We start from the raw sequence: 24,835 nt of genomic DNA on the forward strand, positions 1-24,835 counted from the left end.
CACTTAAAAATGCTCCAACTATGTTTGTGTTTTTACCTGCACCATGTTGTGTATATGGCAATGATGGGACATTGTACTCAAAGGTATCTATTATCTACTTCTCCTATGGGAAATTTAGAGATGAAATGGTGATGTTTGCTGCAAGTGACCTCAATGGCACTTACTAGGGTTTAAAATTATTCATGTATGTGCCGGTGTGGGTGTGTGCATATGCCACAGTACAAATGAAGGAATAAGAGAACAATTTCTTGGGATATTATGGGTTTAAGTATTATTTGTTTAAACAGAAACCAGCTTTACCAAGTGAGATAATTGGCATTCATTTGTGGTTCTGAGAAAGTGTTTAGTCCTCAGAATAAACCAACACATTCCAAAAGAAGTGACAGTTATATATCATTTGCATTTGCAAATTAGATTTATTATTCAGATGGTATTGTTTTCCATTATCTTTGGATGAAAGTATGTTTACAACATGAAAAGAAGACAATATTTTAGCTGTATCATGTTTCAACTAATCTTATTTGAGAATCAGTGATGTCTCAGTGGGAATGGTCTGTGGTGTATGAGACTGTCAACCTCATCTTGATCACCATATGTATAAGGAAAAAAAGGAGGCTCTGCAAATTTTTTTTCAGACTACACATATGTGTCATGGCTCAAAAAACCATAATCCTCTCTCTGTCTCTCTGTCTCTGTCTCTGTCTCTCTCTCTCTCACACACACACACACACACACACACATACACACACACACACACACACACACACACCAAAATTTTTTTCAGTACATTATTTGGCATCTCTGGATAATTCCGTTAGAACACAGTAGTTATAGATGAAGTCTCAAATGGATAACTAATGGGGGCATGAAGACACTTGGTATGTCAAATAATATATATATATATCCATAGCACATGAAACTACGTTGTAAAGTACACAGTTGATTGGTGATTATCCTACTTATTATATTTCTACCAGATAGATGAAAATACAGCTTTGGATACATGTAAGGTATTTAATGTTTCTTATACTTTCTTTTAAACATTATAACATCAGTGTTAAAACATGGTAACAGAACAACATACATTAGGGTATATCATCTATTGTTGGACTTGTACTCAGCAGAATGGCACAAGTATCATGAGTTCAAATGTATCCCTGACTAATTACTGACAATGAAAACAGGCTGATAATAAACAACAGCAAGGGAATTTATGAAAATATGAAACACAGAACAACTCACCACCCTTTCACAAAAACTCTTAATTGAAAAGGATGATCACAAACTTGCGGATATTTAAATAAACAATGGACCACTTAGATGATGGACATCCCATTTTATACATTGCAGCACAAAAATATCTATTGCTAAGTGAAAGCACAACAGAAGATAAACAGAAGTCAAAGAATACAAGGATAAAAATATAAACTTCACTAAATGGATTGGCCACTTAGAGCACACTTTAGTATCTAACTCAAATGTTGCAAAAATAGAAACAATGCAGTGATCTCCATAATCTGTCTTGAGTGAACATGTTAAATATTATCTGTTTCCTTCAAGGATACGATGAAAAGGAAATGAAACAAGATTGTTTTCTTGAAATCGAAGAAAACTGTGATGTCAAGTCTTTATCAAATCATTTACCTGAATAGGGTTTTTCTCTTGTATAAATTATTTCCTATCTTCTAACATCAAGATGAAATATAAAGGCTTTTAAATATCTACAGGGTGAGAGACATGGCCAAGTAGTTATGAGAAGTTCATTCCCAGGATGAAGGTCAGGTTTTTAATAACTTTCTGTAATTCCAGCTAAAAGGAGATCCAAGGGTCTAAATTTTTGGGGAATCACCATGCACACAGTAAAGACACACTGAGATCACACAATTAAAACAAATTTTTAACAATGAGATTTTCACTCAAGAATATCTTTCTCTTAAGGATTTATTCCTGTAACCCAGGTGGTGAAGCATGAAAAGGCTTACTTCTACTTACAGAGTTTTTCTTCATCATGAACTGATTTATGTAACAGAAAGCAAGTATAGCAAGCTTGCAGTCAGAGAAATCATTCTTGCTCAGTTGGTGGTATCATTTAGAAAGATTTAGGTAATGCGTGCCCTGCTGGAAGAAGTAAGTCCCTGGGGGGGAGCATGAGAGTTTACATCCACACATCATTTCCAGTTCTTAGTTTCACTTTCATGTTATAGGTGGAAGATGGCAGTTCTTAGCATTCTGCTTTAGTGCCATGTTTGACACTTGTTGCCATGCCACTTTCATTGTGATTCTGTACCCTTCTAGACCCAGGGGCCAACTCATTCATGAGTTGACTTAGATATTATGTTTTAACACAGCAATAGATAAGGAACTACTACACATCCATTACGTTTTACACCTGGCTGCCTTATTGCATGTGATTGAACAGAACTGTGGAATAGAAAATGGAAACCTTATCATTTAAATTCACAGGTCTTTTGTCCACATGAAAGAATTTACCAAACCCTTTATGGCCAGATTTGCTTCAGTATTAATTTTGTCAGGCCCTCAAAGACTACTGTAAAATGCAAAGACTTTAAAAGACCAATTATACTCTAAAAAAGTCTTGCTCTTGTATAAAGACTACCACGAAGTACAAAACTTTACCACACTCACTACATTTATAGGGTTTCTCTGCAGTATTTTCTCATGATTTCAGACTGCTGATTCATGCAAAGGCTTTACCACATTGATGACATTTGTAGGGTTTCTCTCCAGTATGTGTTCTTCTATGTATTCAGAGATGTCTTGTGTCTTATAAGCACTTTACCACAATAATTACATTCATAGGGATTCTATTTAGAATGCGTTCTTTTATGCATTCGGAGACTACCGGGACATGCGAAGGCTTTGCCACATTGATTACAATTAAGGGGTCTCTCCCCAGAATGTGTTCTTTTATGTATTTGGAGACTACTGGCACAGGCATAGGCTTTACCACATTGATTACATTCATAGGGTTTTTCTCCTGTATGACTTCTTTCATGCCTTTGGAGATGACTGTGTAGTAAAAAGACTTTATCACATAGGTTACATTTGTAGGGTTTCTCTCCAGTATGTGTTCTTTCATGTATTCGGAGACTACTGGAACATGAAAAGGCTTTACCACATTGATTACATTCATAGGGTTTCTCTCCAGTGTGTGTTCTTTCATGAATTTTGAGATGACCGTGTCGTGAAAAGTCTTTATCACATTGATTACATTTGTAGGGTTTCTCTCCAGTATGTGTTCTTTCATGTATCTGGAGATGACCTTTTTGTGAAAAGTCCTTACCACATTGATTACATTTGTAGGGTTTTTCTCCATTATGTGTTCTTTTATGTACTTGGAGATTACTGTGTCGTGAAAACACTTTATCACATTGATTACATTTGTAGGGTTTCTCTCCAGAATGTGTTCTTCTATGCACTTGGAGATAACTGTGTCGTGAAAAGGCTTTATCACATTGATTACATTTATAGGGTTTCTCTCCAGTATGTGTTCTTTCATGCACTTGGAGATGACAGTGTTGTGAAAAGGCTTTGCCACACTGATTACATTTGTAGGGTTTCTCACCAGTATGTGTTCTTTTATGTATTTGGAGACTACTCACACATACAAAAGCTTTACCACATTGACTACATTCATATGGTTTCTCTCCAGTATGTGTTCTTTTATGTATGTTGAGACGACTGACTCGTGAAAAGGCTTTATCACACTGATTACATTTGTAGGGTTTCTCTCCAGCATGTGTTCCTTTATGCATTTGGAGATTAGTGGGTCCTGAAAAGACTTTACCACATTGATTACATTTGTAGGGTTTCTCTCCAGTATGTGTTCTTTCATGTTCTTGGAGATTAGTGGATCGTGAGAAGACTTTATCACATTGAGTACATTTGTAGGGTTTCTCTACAGTATGTGTTCTTTCATGCACTTGGAGATTAGTGGGTCGTGAAAAGGCTTTATCACATTGATTGCATTTGTAGGGTTTCTCTCTAGTATGTGTTCTTTTATGTCTTTGGAGATGACTGTGTCGAGAAAAGGCTTTACCACACTGACAACATTTGTATGGTTTCTCGCCAGTATGTGTTCTTTTATGTACTCTGAGATTAAAGGCATATGTAAAGGCTTTATCACATTCATTACATTTGTAGGGTTTCTCTCCTGTGTGTGTTCTTTCATGCCTTCGGAGAAGAGTGCGTAGTGAAAAGGCTTTATCACATTGATTACATTTGTAGGGTTTCTCTCCTGTATGTGTTCTTTCATGTACTCTGAGATTATTGGCATATGCAAAGGCTTTATTACATTGATTATATTTGTAGGGTTTCTCACCAGTATGTGTTCTTTCATGTATTTGGAGAAGACTGACTCGTGAAAAGGCTTTACCACATTGTTTGCATTCATAGGGTTTCTCTCCAGAATGTGTTCTTCTATGTATTTGGAGACTATTGTGTTGTGAAAAGGCTTTATCACATTGATTACATTTGTAGGGTTTCTCTCCAGAATGTGTTCTTTTATGCATTTGAAGATTACTGTGTCCTGAAAAGGCTTTATCACATTGATTGCATTTGTAGGGTTTCTCTCCAGAATGTGTTCTTTTATGTACTTGGAGATTACTCTTTTGTGAAAAGACTTTACCACATTGATTACATTTGTAGGGTTTCTCTCCATTATGTATCCTTTCATGCCTTTGGAGATGTCTGTGTAGTGAAAAGGCTTTATCACATTGATTACATTTGTATGGTTTTTCCCCAGAATGTGTTCTTTTATGTACTTGGAGATTAAAGTTTTGTGAAAAGACTTTACCACATTGATTACATTTGTAGGGTTTCTCCCCAGCATGTATTCTTTTATGTATTTGAAGTGTACTCTGTCTTGAAAAATCTTTATCACATTGATCACACTTATGCGGTTTCTTTCTGCTTTGTGTCCTCTCTTGTACTTGTAGATTGCTGGCATATTCAAAGTCTTTACCACATCCATTACATTCATAGGGTTTCTCTCCATAATGTGTTGCTTTATGTCTTTGAAGACTACTGACACATGTACATACTTCACCACATTGATTACATTTATATGGTTTCTCTCCAGTATGTGCTCTTTGATGTATTCGAAGATGACTATGAGTGGTGAAAGCATTACTGCACTGATTACTCTCACTGATTTTCTTTCCAATACGTTTTCCTTTATGTATTCTGAGACTACTGTTGTGTACAAAGCCTTCACCATATTGAATAAAAATATTGGGTTTCTCTCCATTACGAATACTTTCTTGCTTCTCAAGATGACTGTGATATGAGGATAATTTTGCACAATAAGTATATTTAGAGGGTTTCTCTCCTCTATGACATTTTTTGTACCTGTAATGATAATTGGCGCATGTAAATTTATTCTCACATTTATTACACGGATGAATATTTTATCTTTATAAATTAATTTTACAATTTAGGCTAATTTTTAAGACAAATAAGATCATAAAGTTTTGTCTTTGAATGTATTTGTAAAGGTAAGAGCCTTTATTACAGGGTCCACATTTGTAACTTTTATTTTAGATGAGATTCTTCACATATTTGAAGAGAACTGGAAGAATGCAGAGCTTTGACATACTTATTACATTCATATATTTTCCAACTGTGTGACTCCATTTGCAAAGTGAACTAGGACAACCATATTCATACATAACAATACTCATAGGGCTTTTCTGCAGGGTAATTTTGTTGATGTATTCCCAATGAAGATGGAAAACCAGTTAATTTAAAACTTGTATCACATTCGAAAATTCTACTCAAAGTGGGTTCTACTACATGTCCTCTAATTTTCCTGTGTGAGAGGGTTATGTTGTTTCTTTCCACATCTCTATGCTCACATGCTTTATATCAGAGTGATACAGATACACTGATAAAGGAAACTAACAAGAAAAATGTCTCCACTGCATTCACACAGCTTGTCTTTCTGTTCTTCATAGACATGTGGTATAGCGATTAAGGTTTCTCCCCAACTTTCTTGACTGTCATAGAGTGTCCCTCTCCCTAAACTTAGAAGTATGACAGTAACACTAGCTCACTCTGAACTATGAGCTTACTAGAAGGTTTTTGTTATATACTTATCAACTACTCAACATGTATACCTTTTTCAATATCTGAATGGCATGAAATTAAACAGATTGGCTGTTCTGCAGCATAGCTATCAGGGAGGTGTAATTCAAAGGGGTACATCAATTAAGGCATTGTTTCCCTGTGCTCTTTCTTAGCTCAATGCCTTGCAAGCACATGTCGGCTACCTGACATTGAGGTATTTGATTTTGTGAGAATTTAGGACTCATCAGTACACTTTAAAATGTGCTTATTTATACTCTTGCTTTTGTTTAAAACTTCTGGGACATATTAAAATTTTTCTATAGTAACGTTCATATCAGCTTGCACATGAAAATTACCTTGCATGTCTGCCAGAACTTTGACAATGTTCTTCAATATTATGGTCTTCCCAACTGTAGCCTAAAATACAGTACCAGAAAATGTATGATATATTATGGAAAATTTAGGTTACTATCTTCGGTGAAAGTTAGAACCATGCCAGATTTATTCACCTCACTCTTCTTCTTTCTCAACTGAAATTACAAAAGTGTATCAATAACTAAGGAACCATTCTCCCTTTATTTTAAAATGTGATGGAAAATTCAGTCTTACCTATAGCAGTGAGGTTCCTGTATGTCTCTTGCATAACATCTTTGTAGAGATTCTTCTGGGAAGGATCCAGCAAAGTCCACTCCTCCCAAGTGAAGTCAATATGCACATCATCATAGGTCACTGCAGTCTAAAATATCCCATACATGTGTACAACAGAGAGTGTGATACTGACAGCATACTAATGTACACTTCTTAGACAATATATTCATATAATTTGGGGGTTCCCCACAGTTATTCTATGACATGGAAGTTCTAATCACCAACTCATTTTAGAAAACAAAAACTGAACAATGAGGTTCACCTGTCATTTCTGTACCTTTTGTCTAGGATATAGCCTTCCAAGACAAATGCCTATTAAGAGACATAAAGACAGAGGCAGGCAAACAGATCAAAATACACAGAGAAATTGAATGAACAACTATTAACTACAAAAAAGATGGGCAACCTGTGTGTATTGGCTCATGCCTTTAATCACAGCAGTCACGAGGCAAAGGCAGGTGAATTTAATTGAGTTGCATGACAGGCTCGCCAATGCAGTGAATTTCAGGATAGAGTTAAATATTAGTAAGACCCTGTCTCATCTATAAAAATAAATTGATCAAAAAATGGAGAAAGCACTGGGCGGTGCTGTTGCACACCTTTAATCCCAGCACTCCGGAGGCAGAGCCAGGAGGATCTCTGTGAGTTTGAGGCCAGCCTGGTCTACCAAGTCAGTTCCAGGAAAGGTGCAAAGCTACACAGAGAAACCCTGTCTCGAAAAACCAAAAGAAAGAAAGAGAGAGAGAGAGAGAGAGAGAGAGAGAGAGAGAGAGAGAGAAAGAAAGAAAGAAAGAAAGAAAGAAAGAAAGAAAAAGAAGAACTCACAGGTGTTTATCAAAGTTCCTACAAAGAATTATGCATACAATCTAGTTCTGTTTTCATCTTCCAGAAACTAGTTTAAAATGGCTTAAAAAGTAAAATTTTTCTAAACGAGAATGCATGTTTAAAGTTACAAATGGGCAGATGAAAACATTAGCAATGTAAATATTGATCAAAATACACAACATAGGACAGTAGAGATGGCTCAGCATTTAAGAGGTCTTGCTGCTGTTGCAGACAGTTGGGCTCGATTACCAATATTTACATGAGGGCTCACAACTATCCATTACAACTTCAGGGGTTGTGAAACTATTTTCTCATAGTCTGAGGACCAGGCACACATGGTAAAAGGTGTATATTCATTCAAAAGAATTCCAAACAAATACAGTAAGTAGGAAGAATGTCACACACCTGCAGTAGAATACCTCAGAAGGCTCGGGTAGTTTTAATGTCATGAGTATGCCATCCTGGGAAAGAGAATAGTACACTCTACCAGATTTCAGAATTGAAGATGTGGCTGAAGCTCAGCGAAACAGCATATGCTTGACACGTACAAAAACCTACACTCCAGGCCCATCAGACAATAATATAAAGAAACCCAGGCATGATGAGCCACATTTAATCACAAGACACAGCAGCCAGAATAATTTGGATCTCTGAGTTTAGGCCAGCCTGGTCTACAGAGCTACTTTCAGGATAACCAGAGCTACACAGATAAATCTTATCTTCAAAAACAAAAGTATAAATGACAAGATTAAAAAAAAAAAAAACCTCAGGTTACAAATTGTCTTAGCACTGAATAGCATTGCTTCAACTGTATCATACGGGATTTAGTGATACCACCTGTAATTGTGGTGAAGTCATGACAACCAGACACAAAGAACATGAGCTTTGGATAAGGCCTGTGCAATGCTCGGGTGACAGGGCTGTACCAGTGCCTGTGCTTGAGCCCATCTGTGCTGGCTGGGAAGGTGTTTGTATGACTGTGCTGTGGTGTGGGTCTGGTGGCTTGATCATCATGAAAATGGGCTAAAGACACTCAAATCCCTTTGCCAATGTGGAATTTCATCTAGAGACTCCACCTACTAAATGTTCCACAAGCACCCAAAACAAAGCCACCAAAGAGAGACAAGTATTCAAATATATCATCATATCTCAGAGGATTTTCATTCAGTCAAATACATTCTGACCCAGGTCACTATGTGCTTATGGTCATGCCATGATCAAAACTTCAATGATCCTCACAGTCGTCAAAAGCATCTACTATTTCAAATGTTCAAGGTCTCTTTGGATAAGGTGATTACTTGACTCTGACATCTAGTAAAATCAGAAAACAAGTTAAATCTGAGTGCAAAACAGCTTGACCACACAGCTGTTATGATAGGCCTAGAGGCCCCCACAGAGCTTTTGTAACAGGCTTACTGGCAGGCAAGAATCAGATCCAGGAAAGCTGTGAGATGACACCACCCAGGGACTCACCCAGAGATAGGCCAGGGATGGGCCAGTACCTAACATCCCAAACATCCCAACCTTCAGATATGACAGCCAGAAGTCCTTGAGCCTAGCACACACCTATTTCCTCTTCTTAGCAAGATAGCCCTAGACAAATGTCAGCCCATCAGGGTCCTGAAACCTGGAAATCCCCTCACTCCAACCTCAGTTACGATAAAAATTCTGCCAGGTCTAGGCTCAGGGCCCTCTGCTCTCATTGCTGCATCAGACAGACAGGAAGACCAAGCTTGTAACTTGAAAGTAAAGGCTCTTTGCTTTTACATAAGGATTTTGGTCTCTGTGGTGGACTTTTGGGGGTCCCCACAAACTAGCCAGAACATTTGGGGGCTCATCTAGGATCTCCCAAGCCCACAGGAAGCACTGCCCTTAGAGCCTGAAGCTGCCTGGTACGTTTTCTGTGTGTCTCTGGTATGTGTTTACTTTTGTGTTTTCTGTGTCTCTGGTATGTGTTTACTTTTGTGTTTTCTATGTTTACTTGTGTTTACTTTCATTTGGATATCCTTTTGTAAGTAAGCCCAAAATTTGTAAATGCCTGCAAATGGTGCTACAGGCTGGGGAACTGACATCCTTGACTGATTTGGAGGCTGGCAGCACCTCAGTTTTGTCTTCAGAAGCCAGAAGTTCTGGTTGTATTGTTTGTAGTCCCGCGTGTGCCGTAACTCTGGTTGTTCTTTCTGACTTATGAGACTGCCGTAAAGGGACAGACTGAGAGTACTCCTACTCCCCTAACCTTGACCTAACCATGACTGAGAGTAAGTACTCCTACTCCCCTAACCTTGACCTAACCCTGACTGAGAGTAAGTACTCCTACTCCCCTAACCTTGACCTAAGCATGACTGAGAGTACTCCTACTCCCCTAACCTTGACCTAACCATGACTGAGAGTAAGTACTCCTACTCCCCTAACCTTGACCTAACCCTGACTGAGAGTAAGTACTCCTACTCCCCTAACCTTGACCTAAGCATGACTGAGAGTAAGTACTCCTACTCCCCTAACCTTGACCTAACTTTGACTGAGAGTACTCCTACTCCCCTAACCTTGACCTACCCTTGACTGAGAGTACTCCTACTCCCCTAACCTTGACCTACCCTTGACTGAGAGTACTCCTACTCCCCTAACCTTGACCTAACCATGACTGAGAGTAAGTACTCCTACTCCCCTAACCTTGACCTACCCTTGACTGAGAGTACTCCTACTCCCCTAACCTTGACCTAACCCTGACTGAGAGTAAGTACTCCTACTCCCCTAACCTTGATTCTGGACCATTTTCAGGACTTTAGAAATAGGGCAAAGAGAGAAGGAATGGAAACTATTAAAAAGGGTAAACTACCTTACCATCTTTTGTGAGACCAAATGGCCGACATTTGGAACAGGGTGGCCAATAGAGGGAACCTTTGACTCAGACATCATTTGTAGGACAGAAGACTGGAGTTTTGGCAAACCCAGACACCTAGACCAAATTCTTAACACAGTCACCTAGGAGGAGGTTGTAGCACATCCTCACCCTTGGTTAAAACCCATTATTTCCACAGGACGGATGAACAAGACTGACCTCGCCTTACAGGAAGACAAAGGGTGAGAGGACCTTAAGCCCTTTTTGACCCCCTGTTGCAAGAGGGTACAGAGGATTAACTCCTTTTTCCCCTCCCCCTTCCCGGCCACTTCTCCTAACCAATCAGGTGGCCAGGGCAGCCCAGGGGATGCAAGGAATGCTGGAAGCCCACCTTTCACCAGGGGGTGAGCCCCATGAGGACCTTTCCAGGTGCCTGACTCTGTCACTCTCCCCTGCAGAGTGATGAGGGCAATGAACAGACCAATATTGGCCTTTCACCATGAGTGATGTTTATAACTGAAAAAAACAAAACTCCAGTTTTTCAGACAATCCTTATTAACCTCATAGATTCGGTTATATTCACTCACCAGCCCACTTGGAAAGACTGTCAACAGCTTTTACAGATTCTGTCTACCATATAAGAAAAAAGTAATTCTGACAGAAGCCCAGAAATTGGTTCTGGGACCTGATGAAAATCCGAAGTCAACCCTGCCTTAATAGACCCAAGGCTTCCCTCAGGCCCATCCTAATTGGAATTTCGACTTAACAGACGGTAAGGAGAGGCTCAGGGTCTACCGCCAGGTTCTAATGAGGGTGCTCTGTGTAGCCTCGCATTGGCCCACCAATTCGGCCAAAATCAGTAGTGTACAACAGGAAAAGGCAGAGTCTCTATCAGCCTTCTTAGATCGGATTATGGAGGCCTTCAGGGAATACTCCCCTATGGATACTGAGGCCCGGGAAAATAGATCAGCCATGGTCATGGCCTTTGCTAATCAGGCCACACTTGACATTAGACACAAACTGCAAAAGACAGATGGGCTTGCAGACAAGAGCATCCAGGAGCTGTGACCTGTAGCTTAGAAAGTGTACAACAACCAAGACTCCCCGGAAGAGAAACAGATGAGGGTCATGACAGCAGAGAATCCAAAGCAGACTCGAAATAGGCGAGAATCCTCCTAGCAGCCACTGCAGGCAGGAGACCCAGATGAGAGGAAGGTGCCAAGACACCAAGATGACGACCCCCACTGAAGGGAGTACCTCAGAGTGCCAAAAGACCAGTGTACTTTCCAAGGAAGTGGGACACTGGGCTAAAGTATGCCCTAAAAACTACAAGCACAAGGATTAAGATCGGGGTGTGTGCTGGTTGCAGAATCAGGCAACTTCAGTGATAAGGGGAGTCACGGTTTGGATCCCCTCCCTGAGCCCAGGGTAACCCTCAGAGTGGACGGGAAACTTACAGATTCCATAGTAAATACTGGAGCTCAACATTTGGTCTTAACCAAACTCCAAGGAAATCTTTCTCAGGAAAAGTCTTCAGTCCAGGGAGCCACAGGTATGAGCCAATATTCATGGACTACCTGAACAACAGTGGATCTCAGAATGGGCTGGGTATCCACTCATGTCTGGTCATACCTAACTGCCCCTGTCTCTTTTTAAGAAGACACTTACTAAAGTTGAGGCTCAGATCACTTTCAATAAGAATGCAGTCTCAATTAGAAATCAGAAGGGACAGACACCTGAAATTCTCACCTTCCAGCTTGAGGACAAATATAGATTATATCAGGGTCTGCCACCTGCCCCTGAGGACATGACCACATGGCTAATCCATTATCCAGAAGCATTCACAGAGACTGGGGGTGGGGGGATGGGCTTGGCAAAACATTGAGCCCCAATACTGACTGAGCTGAAGACTGATGCCACCCCCCCACCCAGCTGTGGCAACATCTCATGTCCTGGGAGGCGAAGGAGGGACATCAGGCACTTCATGGAACTAAGAATTCTGGTCCCTTGCCGGTCAGCCTGGAATATTCCCCTGGGCCCCATTAAAGAGACAAACTCAAGTGATTACCAGCCTGTGCAGGATCTTGAGGAGATCAATCACAGGGTTATGGATGTCCACCACACTGTTCTGAATCCACACACCCTTGAGCTCACTTCCTCCCATGCGGCCTGGTAAACAGTATTTGACCTTAAAGATGCTTTCTTCAGCCTGCCCTTAGTGCAAAGAGCTACTCCTTGTGCATGACCCTGGGAAGGGATACAATGGACAAATGACTTGGACCAGGCTGCCTCAAGGGTTCAAGAACTCCCCAACCATCTTTGATGAGGACCTTGGGGAATACTGGAGGGGACATCCACAGGTCACTGTCCTGCAGTATGTGGATGATCCTCTGATAGCAGCTAACAATGAAGATTGTAAGGTAAGCACTGACAATTTGCTTACTGCCTTGGGAAGCCTGGAATATCAAGTATCAGCTAAAAAGGCCCAGATCTGCCCAGCAAAATTGACGTATCCGGGATATGTCCTTGAAGGGGGTCAGCATTGACTCTTTGAAGCCCACAAACAGACTGTGCTCAAAATACCTGCCCCTACTTCCAGGAGGGAGGTTAGAGAATTCCTTAGGTCAGCCAGCTTCTGCTGTCTCTAGATCCCCAGTTTTCCTGAAATGGCTAAACCACTGTATGAAGCAACAACAACAACAAAAGCCATCCCTTTCAATAGACTGAGGCCAATGAACAGGCTTTCAATAAGATTTAAAAAAAAAAAAAAAAAAAAGCCCTCCTCTCGGCACCTGCACTTGGATTGGCACATATAACCAAACCCTTCCATCTATATGTAGATGAAAGAAAAGGCATAGCTAAAGGGGTCCTGACTCAAAGGCTGGGACCTCGGAATAGGCCAGTGGCCTACCTGTCAAAGAGACTCGACCTGGTGGCAGCAGGGTGACCCCATGCCTAAGGATCATTGCAGTCTCTGCCCTGTTGGTTAAAGTTACCTTTGGGTTGAGAGCTCCTTATCACCATCCCTCATGCCATGAAGGGAGCGCTCAAACAACTGCCTGACTGATGGCTAGCAATGCTCAAGTGGCTCACTACCAAAGCCTCCTCCTTAATCCACCTCATATCCAGATTATTCCAAGTGTGGCCTTAAATCCTGCATGCCTGCTCCCTGATTCGGATCTGGACACCCCACTCTATGACGTGAAGGAATCCTGAGCCAGGTATATGGACTGAGAAAAGACCTACAGGACCAGCCCTTGACGGATGCTGACCTCACCTAGTATACGGATGGGAGCAGCATTATACAAAATGGCAAAAGGGTGGCTGTGGTTATCAGAAGAGGATGCTGTTTGGACGACAGTCCTCCCATCTGGGACTTCCGCCCAGAGAGCTGAACTGATAGCCTTTACTAAGGCACTGGAAATAGCAAAGGAAAAGAGTCTAAACATGTACATGAACAGCCGCTATGCCTTCGCCGCTGCCAATGTCCAGGGGGTCATCTACCAAGAACTTGGGCTCCTTAGCACCTAGAGAAAGCCTATCAAAACAAACAGGAGATTTTTAGACTTGCTGGCAGCCTGACGGATGCCAACCAAATTGTACATTACACACTCAATGTACAATGCAGCCAATCCTTTGCTTCTTAACTGAAAACTTATACTTCCAAAAATAGGCCACAATCAAAAAGCAACTGTTGTTACTGTTTAATTGTTTTTAAAACAAAACCAGGCCCTGAATTAGAAAACAATGAGGGGCAATGGTAGGCCTTGCAGGCAGGAAAGAGACTGTGGACATGATATAGGTGTACTCTCAAAGAACTATTTTGTAAAATTGAAAAAGGCTTTAGGGCCATGTGCTGCACAAACTACGGACTTTATGAGAGTACACCAATGATTACTCACACCTTTTCCCTCAGGCTGAACATCTTAAACCAGGAAAATAACAGAACTAAAAGGCAGGGCCACATCATTGTACCCACATCTTCTATTTTGGTTGAACTAGTGTAACTACAATAATTTGGTCTCATGGTAAGGTCAGTCCTTTATCCAGATTCTTGATTGTCCTGGTCTGTGGATCCCAAGAAATGACCGGTCAGGACATTTATGGAGCATCTGAGATTGATTACCTACCACAGTGCTAATCTCATACTGCCAAAGCAGGAAATGTTTCACCCTCCTTCCTGCCCCTCCATTTCTGCACTGTCATTACACCAGCTTCAAAATTGGTCAGTGAATTCCATTCTTGCCCAGCTCCCTCTTCACTTCTAGGTCCCCAGTAAAAGCCAGAGAGATTGGAGGACACTCATTCACTGGTCTATGTTTCCTTCTCACTAACCAGTCAAGACCCAACTGGAAGGAACTGAGGGACTGTCTTCCCAGCACCAGGCAACAGAGGAAGGATTGGGTTTTCAAAACAATTCTACTTACATGGCATGAGGCAAGCCTACAGGAAACATTGCTCTAAACAGATATAAAAATCAACAGCACTTGAGAGAACAGGAATGAAACTATTAATGACCAAGAAACACTGGAAAACAGAAACAAATGAGGATTACAGAAGAAATGCATTTATTCAAACTTTTATTAAGAAATTTTCTATTCACTTTACATACCAACCACAGATAACCTCTCCTCCCACCTGCCACCCCTCAGCCTTCTTCCCCACCAACCCCCCATTCCCACCTCCTCCAAGTCAAGAACTCCAATGGGGAGTCAGCAGAGTCTGGTACATTCAGTTGAGGCAGGTCCAAAGCCCTCCTCACTGCACCAAGGCTGTCAAACCTTAGGCACTGGGCTCCAAAAAGCATGCTCATGCACCAGGGATGGATCCCAATCACCCTGCCTTGGGGCCCCCCAAACAGTTCAAGCCAAATAACTGTCTACAATTCCAGAGGGCCCAGTCTAATCCCATGGGGGCTCCACAGCTATGGGTTCACAGTTCATGGGTGTCCACTAGTTTGGCGGGCATCTCTGTATGTTTTCCCATCATGATCTCAATGTCCCTTGCTTATAGAACCTTTCTCATCAATTGGACTCCTGGAGCTTGGCCTGGGGCCTGGCCATGGATCTCTGCATATGATTCCATCAGTCACTGGATGAAGTCTCTATGATGACAGTTCGAGTATTCACTAATCTAGTTAGTGGAGTAGACCAGTTCAGGCACCCTCTCAACTATTGCTAGTAGTCTAAGGTGAGGTCATCCTTGTGGATTCCTGGGAACTTACTTCCATAGCACCCTGTTTCTCCCTATTCCCATGATGTCTTCATTTATCATGGTATCTCTTTCCTTGTTCTCCCACTCTGTCCCTGTTCCAGGTTGACCATCCCATTTCCTTATATTCTCATCCCCATTCCTTGCCCTCCATTATCCCCACTTAACCCCCAGTTTGTTCATGTAGATCTCATCTATTTCTCCAACTCTGAGCTACTTATGTGTCCCTCTTAGGGTCCTCCTTGTTAGCTGGCTTCTCTGGAGCTGTGGGTTGTAGTCTTGTTATCCTTTGCTTCATACATCTAGTATCCACTTATCAGTGAGTACATACCATGTTTATTCTTCTAGGTCTTGGTTACCTCACTCAGGATATTTTCTAGTTCCATTCATTTGCCTGCAAACTTCATTTCTTTTCTTTTCTTTTTTTTCTTTTTCTGCTGAGAAGTACTCCATTGTGTATAGGTGCCGCATTTTCTTTATTGTTTGGTTGAGTAGCATCTAAGTTGTTTCCAGGTTCTGGTTATTATGAATAATGTTGCTATGAACATAGTTAAGCATGTGTCCTTGTGGTATGATTGAACATTCCTTGGGTATATGCCCAAGAGTGTGTAGCTGGATCTTGAGATAGATTGATTCCCAATTTTCTGAGAAACCACCATACTGATTTCCAAAGTAGCTGTACAAGTTTGCATTCCCACCAACAGTGGAAGAGTGTTCCCCTTGCTCCACATCCTCTCCAACATAAGCTGTCTTCAATATTTTTGATCATAGCCATTCTGTCAGGTATAATAAGATGGTGTGTCAGAGTCATTTTGATCTGCATTTCCCTGATGACTAAGGATGTTGAGCAATTCCTTAAAAGTCTTTCAGCCATTTGAGATTCTTCTGTTGAGAATTCTCTGCTTAGCTCTGTAGCCCATTTTTAATTGTATTGTTTGGTACTTTAATGTCTAGTTTTTTTTAATTCTTTATATATTTTGAAGATCAGCCCTCTACAATTAATAAGTGGGACCTCATGAAACTATGGCAAAGGACACAGCCAATAAGAAAAAAACAATAGACTACAGAATGGCAAAAGACCTTCAGCAATGCCACATGACAGAAGAAAGGCATTTAAAAAAATAAAATTTAAAAAATAATAACAATAATTGCCTTTAGCATGATAAAAATAACTTATTGTTAAGATTAAAAACTTGGCTATATTAGCTATATTGAATTTAGAAAACAAAAAGAGTAGAATCTTCCCTAGTTGAGGAAATGCAAATAAGAGACTGAATGATCTTGCCCATGGGCACATGTTGGCTGCTGAGATCTGTAACCTGACACTCAGAGTTACAGGCAATGGTCTATTTCTCAATCCTCTAAGCTGACTTAACTCTGTCAAGCAGGACTGAACATACCTGCAAAATGAGTTGTCTAATTGGAAATTTAATATTCATTGGCTCAAACTAACTTTCTCAAATTGTACACCCACCAATGTGGTGTGTGTTCACAACATGAATTAAAATATGCTGGAAAAATACAAAGTCACTTTCCCTGAAACAGTCAGGTCCTCTTTCATAATGGTGACTCCAGCAGCTGATTGCCAACCCTGTTTCCCCCTAAAGTGCACACAATAAACTTTTCCTCCTATTCTCCTCTGAAGGCATAAGCCATACTCCACATACAAATCCTTTTCCTGTAATTGCAATGGATAGTCAACTATATGACACAAATGAGTAATTTTAAAATTCTGAGGTGGTAGAGTCCTTTAAGAATTTATAATGTTTGATCATGGACACCAAGGTCATCACTGTGGGGAACCAACCTACTGAGATCAAGGCCACTAGAATCAACATAGGAGAGTTTGTCTCAGAAAATTTTTCTAAATAGCTGGAGGTGCAGCTGTTCAAGAATTAATATGCCTTAGAAAGGAGCAATCACTCCATATACTTGAGAGTAAAAAGAGAAATTTCTTTAATGATAACATGCATCCATCTTGGGCTAATGCTCAAAGAGGAGCCAGCCTAGAACAGATTTTGCCTTCCACAAGGCAGTAGAGGTCCTATGGAAAGTGTAAAGCAGATGGGCACCAGGAGGTATTTGGAAGGCACCTGGGCTCAAAGAACGTTCTAGAGAGTGGCTTACAGGCTAAGGAATCAGAAGACAATCTGGTGGTGAGAAGGTCCTTAAAAAAGAAGAGCAGGGAGATACCTGCCTCACTTGCCCTGTATCAAGAGGTTCACCTATATGGCCAAGGTGAGCTGTTCCTGGGCTGTTTCCAGCATCCCACCACCCCTGACTGAGACAGCAGAGGCAGTATGACCTCAACCTCTCTGGGTTTCATCATAGACTTGGTAGACTCCTTGCTCAGCAAGACTCAGGTCCTATGGATCTCCAGGGACTAGTTCCAGGGATCAAGCAGTGTTATGATCCTGAAATATCTCCTTTAGCTCTACAAATATTCACGGATAGGCAAGACAAGAGCTGGGGTGGTGAGCAGGGCCTGTGAGTTTGTGCAGCCCCACCTTCCTGCCTTGCTAAGCCAATGATACCTGGAGCAGGTCCTGTGCAAAGCCAAAACTTCCCTGTTTTATCCCTCTGAACGAAATCATCAAGCTTGTTTAAAAGCCAAACTTAAGAAAACACAAAAATATAGCTGCTTTCATAACCAAAACTTCCAAAGTCCTAGGGAAGAAGATCAATTTATTTGAAAAGAATACTGCTAAAAGATAAACTAACTAATTATGAGGGTTTATTTATTTACTTTTTGTTCCTTCCTTGATTTTATTTTCAGATACAGTCTCATTACATAGCACAAGCTGGCTCTTACCTCATGGTCCTTGTCATGGTTGGCCTTTCCTCAACATGACATAAGCAAGGATTATTAAATTATAGGGCATTTTCTTGATTAATGATTTTTGAGGGAGGGCCCAGGCCAGTGTGGAGCAGCACTATTCCTGGGCAGGTGGTATATTCAGTGTATACTGTGAATACTGTGAAATAGACAGACACTTGGTTTACTGTGTTTCATATGAAAATCAGATGTGACTAGAGAGACATTGATTGACTTACCTGCCAAGGGGCCTTGCAACATAAATCTGTAAAATCAGTCTCCAAGACTTTCAAATGCTTAGCCTTACAGAATGAGGAGAGCTTTTATCCTTTCAAAGAGGTTTACTTTCAAAATCAATTTATTGTAAAAATGTGCCAGAGCTAAAGTTTGGTCATGAAGTATTAGCATTCTCATTTTCTTTCTAATATAAAGTCACTCTCATTAACGTTAGTCACTTCAGGAATGAACCCGACAAATAAACCACTGATTAAATTAAAATAGTGATTCTCAAGAATGAAAAGTATAGAGACAGGGGGATAGACAAAATACAGTAACAATCTCCAATTACCAGAAGCCTATAGAGTAGTATATCAACCACATATGGAAATCACAAATGGGTATTACAACTTTACTATAGGGGCAAGGGACATAGCTCACCTAGTTGGTGGAGTGTTTGCTCTGCATTCATGTTACCAACAACATGTGTGATAGCTGTGGTAGTGGTTCACACTTGTAATCCCAACACTCCTGGAGACAGAGGAAGGATCAGAAATTCAAGGATTCACAATGGCATCAATGTTAGTTTGGGAAAACTGAGAGCCTGTCTCAAAAAACTAAACAAACAAACAAAAAACAGCCATAATGTCAAGCAGAGATAGGATCAAATAGGTTGCCTACAGGGCGGGAAAAACTGAGGGACTGGGGCAAAGGCTCAGCAATTAAAAGCACTGGTTACTTTTCTAGGAGGTCTGGGTTTGATCCCCAGCACCCACATAGCAGCTCATAGTCATCTTTAATTCCAGTGGCAGGGAATCTGATGTCCACTCCTGGCCTCTGTAGGTACCAGAAATGCAAGCGGCACAAAGACATACATGTAGGCAAAGAACAAACATAGGAAAATTCAAATAAAAACTGCTATCCTCCAGCAGGAAATTTTCCAAGAAAAAAGTGGGGCAGGAGTGGCTAGATGATGGTTTGGGCTATAAACATGAAGAGGCAATAGTATAAAAATGAGCACCAGGACTGCTTACATAGTTTCACTCACCAGAGTTAGAGACAAGGACACTCTTGGATTCTGGCTATGATCAGTCTCTTGCTCACCTTTTTTTTTTTTTTTAATATTTATTTATTTACTATGCATACAATTTCTGCTTGCATGTACACCTGCAGGCCAGAGGAGGGCACCAGATCTCATTATTGATGGTTGTGAGCCACCATGTGGTTGCTGGGAATTTGACTCAGGACCTCTGGAAGAACAGCCAGTCTCTTAACCTCTAAGCCATCTCTCCAGGCCTGCTCACCTCATTCTTAACCCAGGGCCTCTACATTCACAGCAAACACCAAGCAGATCTTAAAATCCAAGCTGGCTAAGCAGGTCTACTGCTGTGACAAAGTGATGCATTGATATTCCCTACAAGGAACAGGTAACATGAATTGCTAAATGGTCTTATTAATAAAAACCCAGAGCCAGATATTGGGGTAAAAGTTGAAAAATCAGAGAGCCAGAGAGCAAGCCAGGCAGAAGTTCTTACCGCTACAAAATCCTCAGTCTCAAGAGAGTGAGTTCATCTTTCCTCGAATCTTCTGTCCTGACATATCACTTCCGGGATTAAAGGCGTGAGTCCTTCCCAGTGAAGACATGAAATCCCAAGTATGGGGATTAAAGGTGTGTGCCAGCACTTTCTGGTATCTGTGTCTAATCTTGTGCCTGGCTCTGTCCACTGATCCCCAGATAAGTTTATTAGGGTACACAACATATTGAATTACACAATATATCACCACAGGAGCACAACCTGGTCTTGGAATCCTAAAAGAACATAATCCAGGACTGCAGTAAAACTTTATTCCTTATTTTGTGTTTTTCTGGACCTTCCTGGTACATTGCTACTGATGTAGAAAAGTAATAATAACTTAACATAAACATACATAATGTCTCAAAACTTGCATAGAACTGAAAATGTATCCTGCACTTAAGTACCCTGAACTTAAGAATCCTAACTATCAACCAAAGAACAGGAAACATCCATCCCAATGACTGTCTACATTTGACAGCAGATTTCACATTTGCTGCAATACAGAATCATTAATTTAGACATGTCTTAGAGGAGACAATAACATGAAGATAAATGATATTTTACAGGGCTCACACCTGTAATCCCAGCTCTTAGAAGGCAACAGGATTACCCCCAAGTGTTAGACCAGCCTGGTCTACATAGATCAATTCCAGGGAAGCTATCCAGCAAAACTAGCTCAAAAATATTAATTAATTCATTAATTCAAAAATGAAAATCAGGGAAACTGTAATTGAGCTACAATATTTCTAGGCTTTGTGACAAAAAGAAAGACACTTTCTTACAGGCAGTCTCAATACCATCCACAAGGGAAGCTTGAGTCTTGATTCAAAGACGGGATATATGAAATAACAATATGCCTTAAGAACTAAGTCATCTAACTGCACAATTATCCTACCATGAGAATACCCGCAGAAGAAGCAAAAATTAATACAAAATATTTATTAAGAAAAGGGCTTGATCTATTTACTAAAATTATACCCAAGAAGAAAAAACATTCAAATATCAAACAAGTATTTCTAAGGAAGGGAGCAGCTCAGTGGTAGAGCAACTGCCTAACATGAACTCTGACTAGGTTTCACTCCCAACATGAAAATTATCTAGAATAATGGGAAATCTAAAATGTATGAAATTATCATAATCGTAAAAGCAAATAAGCTTTAAAAATGGAATATTGAGTAAAAATGATGATTTAAAACTAATTTTTGCAGACATGGGCCAAAAAGAACAAAAGCAAACAGAAATCATACAGATTTGAATGAAAAACAAGATTATTTTCAACTCTGAGTCAAAACCTATGCAATAAACAAAGAAACAACATTGTTACATTTTACATGTTTAAATCATAAACTGGTCAGTGGCCCGGGTGGAGGTAAGAGCATTAAGACAAGGTCATCCCGAGGTGAATACATTTACACCTAGTCTATAGGAATAATGCAGCACCAGCTTAGCACACACACCCATGGCCTTAGAAACTTGGCAATGAGCTTGTTGTACCTACTTATTCCTTCCTATGGACTAGTTAGACTAATACAGAGGGTATCTACTTACTAGCCAGAGGTGTGGTGATATTTTGTGTATTACTCTAACAAATAAAGCTTGCCTGAAGATCAGAGGGAAGAGCCAGATATAGTTAGCCCTAGAGGTCACTTTTAATCCTAGTACTCAGGAGGCAGAGGCAGATGGATCTCTGAATTCAAGTCCACCCAGGACTACAGGAGAGTAATCCACTCTGAAGAAAGAGAAGCATCCAGGCAGTAGTCACACACACCTTTAATCCCAGCCCTTGGGATCTCATGCCTTTGCTCCCAGTACTTGAGAAGCACACACACCATTAATCCCAGCACTAGGAAGGTTGAGACAGGAAGTGATATGGCTGGGTGAAGACAGGAATATAAGGCTGGAGGAGGAAGAGTTTGGCCCCTTTTGGCTGAGGGCTCAGGGTCCTCAGTCTGAGGATTCATGGAACCAGGATCTTCCCCTTTCGGCTGATGAGTTGTCCAGGTGAGAAGTGGCTATGGCTTGTTTCTCTCTGATCTTTCTGCATTTACCACAATATATGGCTCCAGGTTTTTATTATGAAACCAATTAGGATTTGTGCAACACAGAGGGACATACCATCTGACTTGGGGCCAACATCTCTGTGGCCACCACTCCTGTTCAGTGAGCTCCAAATGTGAGAACTGGCCCTTTATGTATTTATAAACCAACTTACAGACCTTGGCAATAGAGTCTTTATTGCATGCACCATGAAGGCCTTAAGCCTCATAGTTGACATCTCTAACATCACCATGGATACTTTGGACTCTGCTTTTTATTCTGCAGAACCTGGTTGTCTGGCTAGATTTAATGCTACTAGAGTTACAGCTCATTTCTCAGGACAGGTAAACATGTCCAAGATCTCCAGCCTAACACTCAAGCAGAGGCATGATTTTGACTCACGAGCTCTATAGAATAATGAACATAAAGATGACTTGCTAGGAAAAGCTGGAAAAGCCATTAGTGAGATTTCCACTGTTCTTTCCTTTAACATGCCACAATTACAATCAAAGGATTCTGAGATTGCTAGGGATGTTGAGAACCTGGGAGAACAGATAGACAAGAGTCCAATATTTATTCGCTGTACACAAAGCAAACACTATTTCCTATACCAGTAGTTAGCAAGCTTAAAAAATGTTCTTTATTCTCCTAGCAATAGAGAAAGGGTGCCTGAAGTGGACATCTCCTATAATCAGATTGGTGACTGTCCTAACTGTCCTCAGAGAGTCTTCATCCAGTAACTTAAGGAAACAGATGAAGAGATCCATAGCCAAGCACTGGGCTGAGCTCTGTGAATCCTGTTGAAGAGAGGGAGGAAGGCTTTCAAAATACTCTTTATTTGATGACACTGGTAGGACATTTAGACATGACTATACTTGCTTCCCTACATTGTACATTGATCAGTATTGCAGCTAGAGCATCTCCCCCAGAATTCTGACCATTGAATCAGAGACTTAGGTTAGACACTGGAACTGAACTTCAAAAAGGAGAGCTCTTGGCTTTTTGCACGCATCATATTGGCCCTTTGGGCATATGAATTCCTTATGGCTATTTTGGGCTTGTTTAAGAAACTTTGCCTTAGGAGGAACTATAACAACAAGCTCCAGAGACTGCTATCACATCAGAAGGAATGAAGCAGCTATGTATGATTCCTGCTGATGGGAGCCATAAGCCTAAGCGACCCTTGACACACATGCTGCCATATTTGGGCTTCTCTCCTCTTTTCTTAGTTCTAGGCCTTGCTTAAGTCTCCACAGCACCAGAACCTCTTCTCACAAACACCAGAACCTCTTCTCAGATATCAGGTCAACGAGCTGCAGTTAAGCAATTAGGCAGTTAGACAAGAGTAGATAGATAACCCCCAGAGCAACATTTCCTGCTGGCTGAACAGCCCATAATTAAGTCCCTTCCTGCTTGCAAGCCCCCTTTGACTACCTATATATGCCTTGAGAGAAAAATAAAATTTTGGAGCTTGATCAGACATCCTGTCTTGCTCTCATTCTTTGTGTCTCTTGTCCCTCTCATTCCCTTTAGGTCCCCATTGAGGACTCCGCTGGCTGGGGCACCTGCAAACACATCTGTGCAAACTGTGATTAAAGAAACTTCATGGCCCATCTCCATGATGACTCTGTAGGCCAGGAATATTGTATTCCAGATTTTCAGTTCTGCCCCGCAATGTCACTGTCATTTTTGCCAAAAGAGAAGGTATAGATACATTGGTCATAGACCAGAGATGGATGCCTCTGGAGACTCAACAGACTTCCTGATGCTTTATCATTTGCTTTTTCATATTAATATTCAAAAAACTGAGAAACAACATTGGAAGCTAATTATGAAGCTTACTGGACTCGTAGTTGCTGTTTTCATTAATAAAAGAAGAAATACCTATCCCATGGCTATAAACCACATGCTCCTACTTGACACTGAGCAAGTAGGATGATGTTCTACTATGATTGGCTTAGCTCAGAGTCCTACAGCTCCAACCCTGCTATGCCCCCACTTTAAAACACTTTTCCTTGAAAGTAACTGCATTTCCTTTTCTTTCTGAATGTGTTCTCAACTTGATGAATAACAAACCTGAAGAAAATATAATTTGGGGAAATCTCTTTACACCAGAGAGATCATAACAACATCCTGTAATCTATATTGTTTCCACCATTTTGCTTAATGATTGTATGGGGTTTTTTTATTTTGTTTTTTGGTTTTTTTTGGTTTTGTTTGTTTGTTTGGGGTTTTTTGTTGTTGGTGTTTTTGTTTTTGGGGAGTTCTTTTGTGTGTTTTTTGGTTTTTTTTTTTTTTTTTTTTTTTTTTTTTGGTTTTTCGAGACAGGGTTTCTCTGTGTAGCTTTGGTGGTTGTCCTGGAACTCACTTGGTAGACCAGGCTGGCCTCTAACTCACAGCGATTCACCTGGTTCTGCCTCCCGAGTGCTGGGATTAAAGGCGTGTGCCACCACCGCCCAGCTTATGATTGTATGTTTTAGTGCCTGAGATTTATATTCCTGCAATTATGTGTCTACTAGTAATTGGAGTATTTATTGTGTGCCTCAAGGACCAGGGGAGTGAATGTAATGAGCGTAGTAT

General features: G+C 40.7%; 1 protein-coding gene across 1 annotated transcript in view; it reads right to left on the bottom strand.

Moving 5' to 3' along the window:
* Positions 1 to 768: 768 nt before the first annotated feature.
* LOC118585420 (zinc finger protein 431-like) overlaps positions 769 to 24,835 on the bottom strand; it is a 35,068-nt gene continuing 11,001 nt past the window's right edge. The window contains exons 2-4 of the mRNA XM_036189964.1: positions 6,697 to 6,823; positions 6,444 to 6,504; positions 769 to 5,370 (exon numbers count right to left, since the gene is read on the bottom strand). Coding sequence (XP_036045857.1) covers positions 2,826 to 5,370; positions 6,444 to 6,504; positions 6,697 to 6,823 — 2,733 coding nt within the window. The 3' untranslated portion in view covers positions 769 to 2,825. The remainder of the gene's footprint in view (positions 5,371 to 6,443; positions 6,505 to 6,696; positions 6,824 to 24,835) is intronic.

This window comes from Onychomys torridus, chromosome 6, assembly GCF_903995425.1.
Source record: "Onychomys torridus chromosome 6, mOncTor1.1, whole genome shotgun sequence".
NCBI lineage: Eukaryota > Metazoa > Chordata > Mammalia > Rodentia > Cricetidae > Onychomys > Onychomys torridus.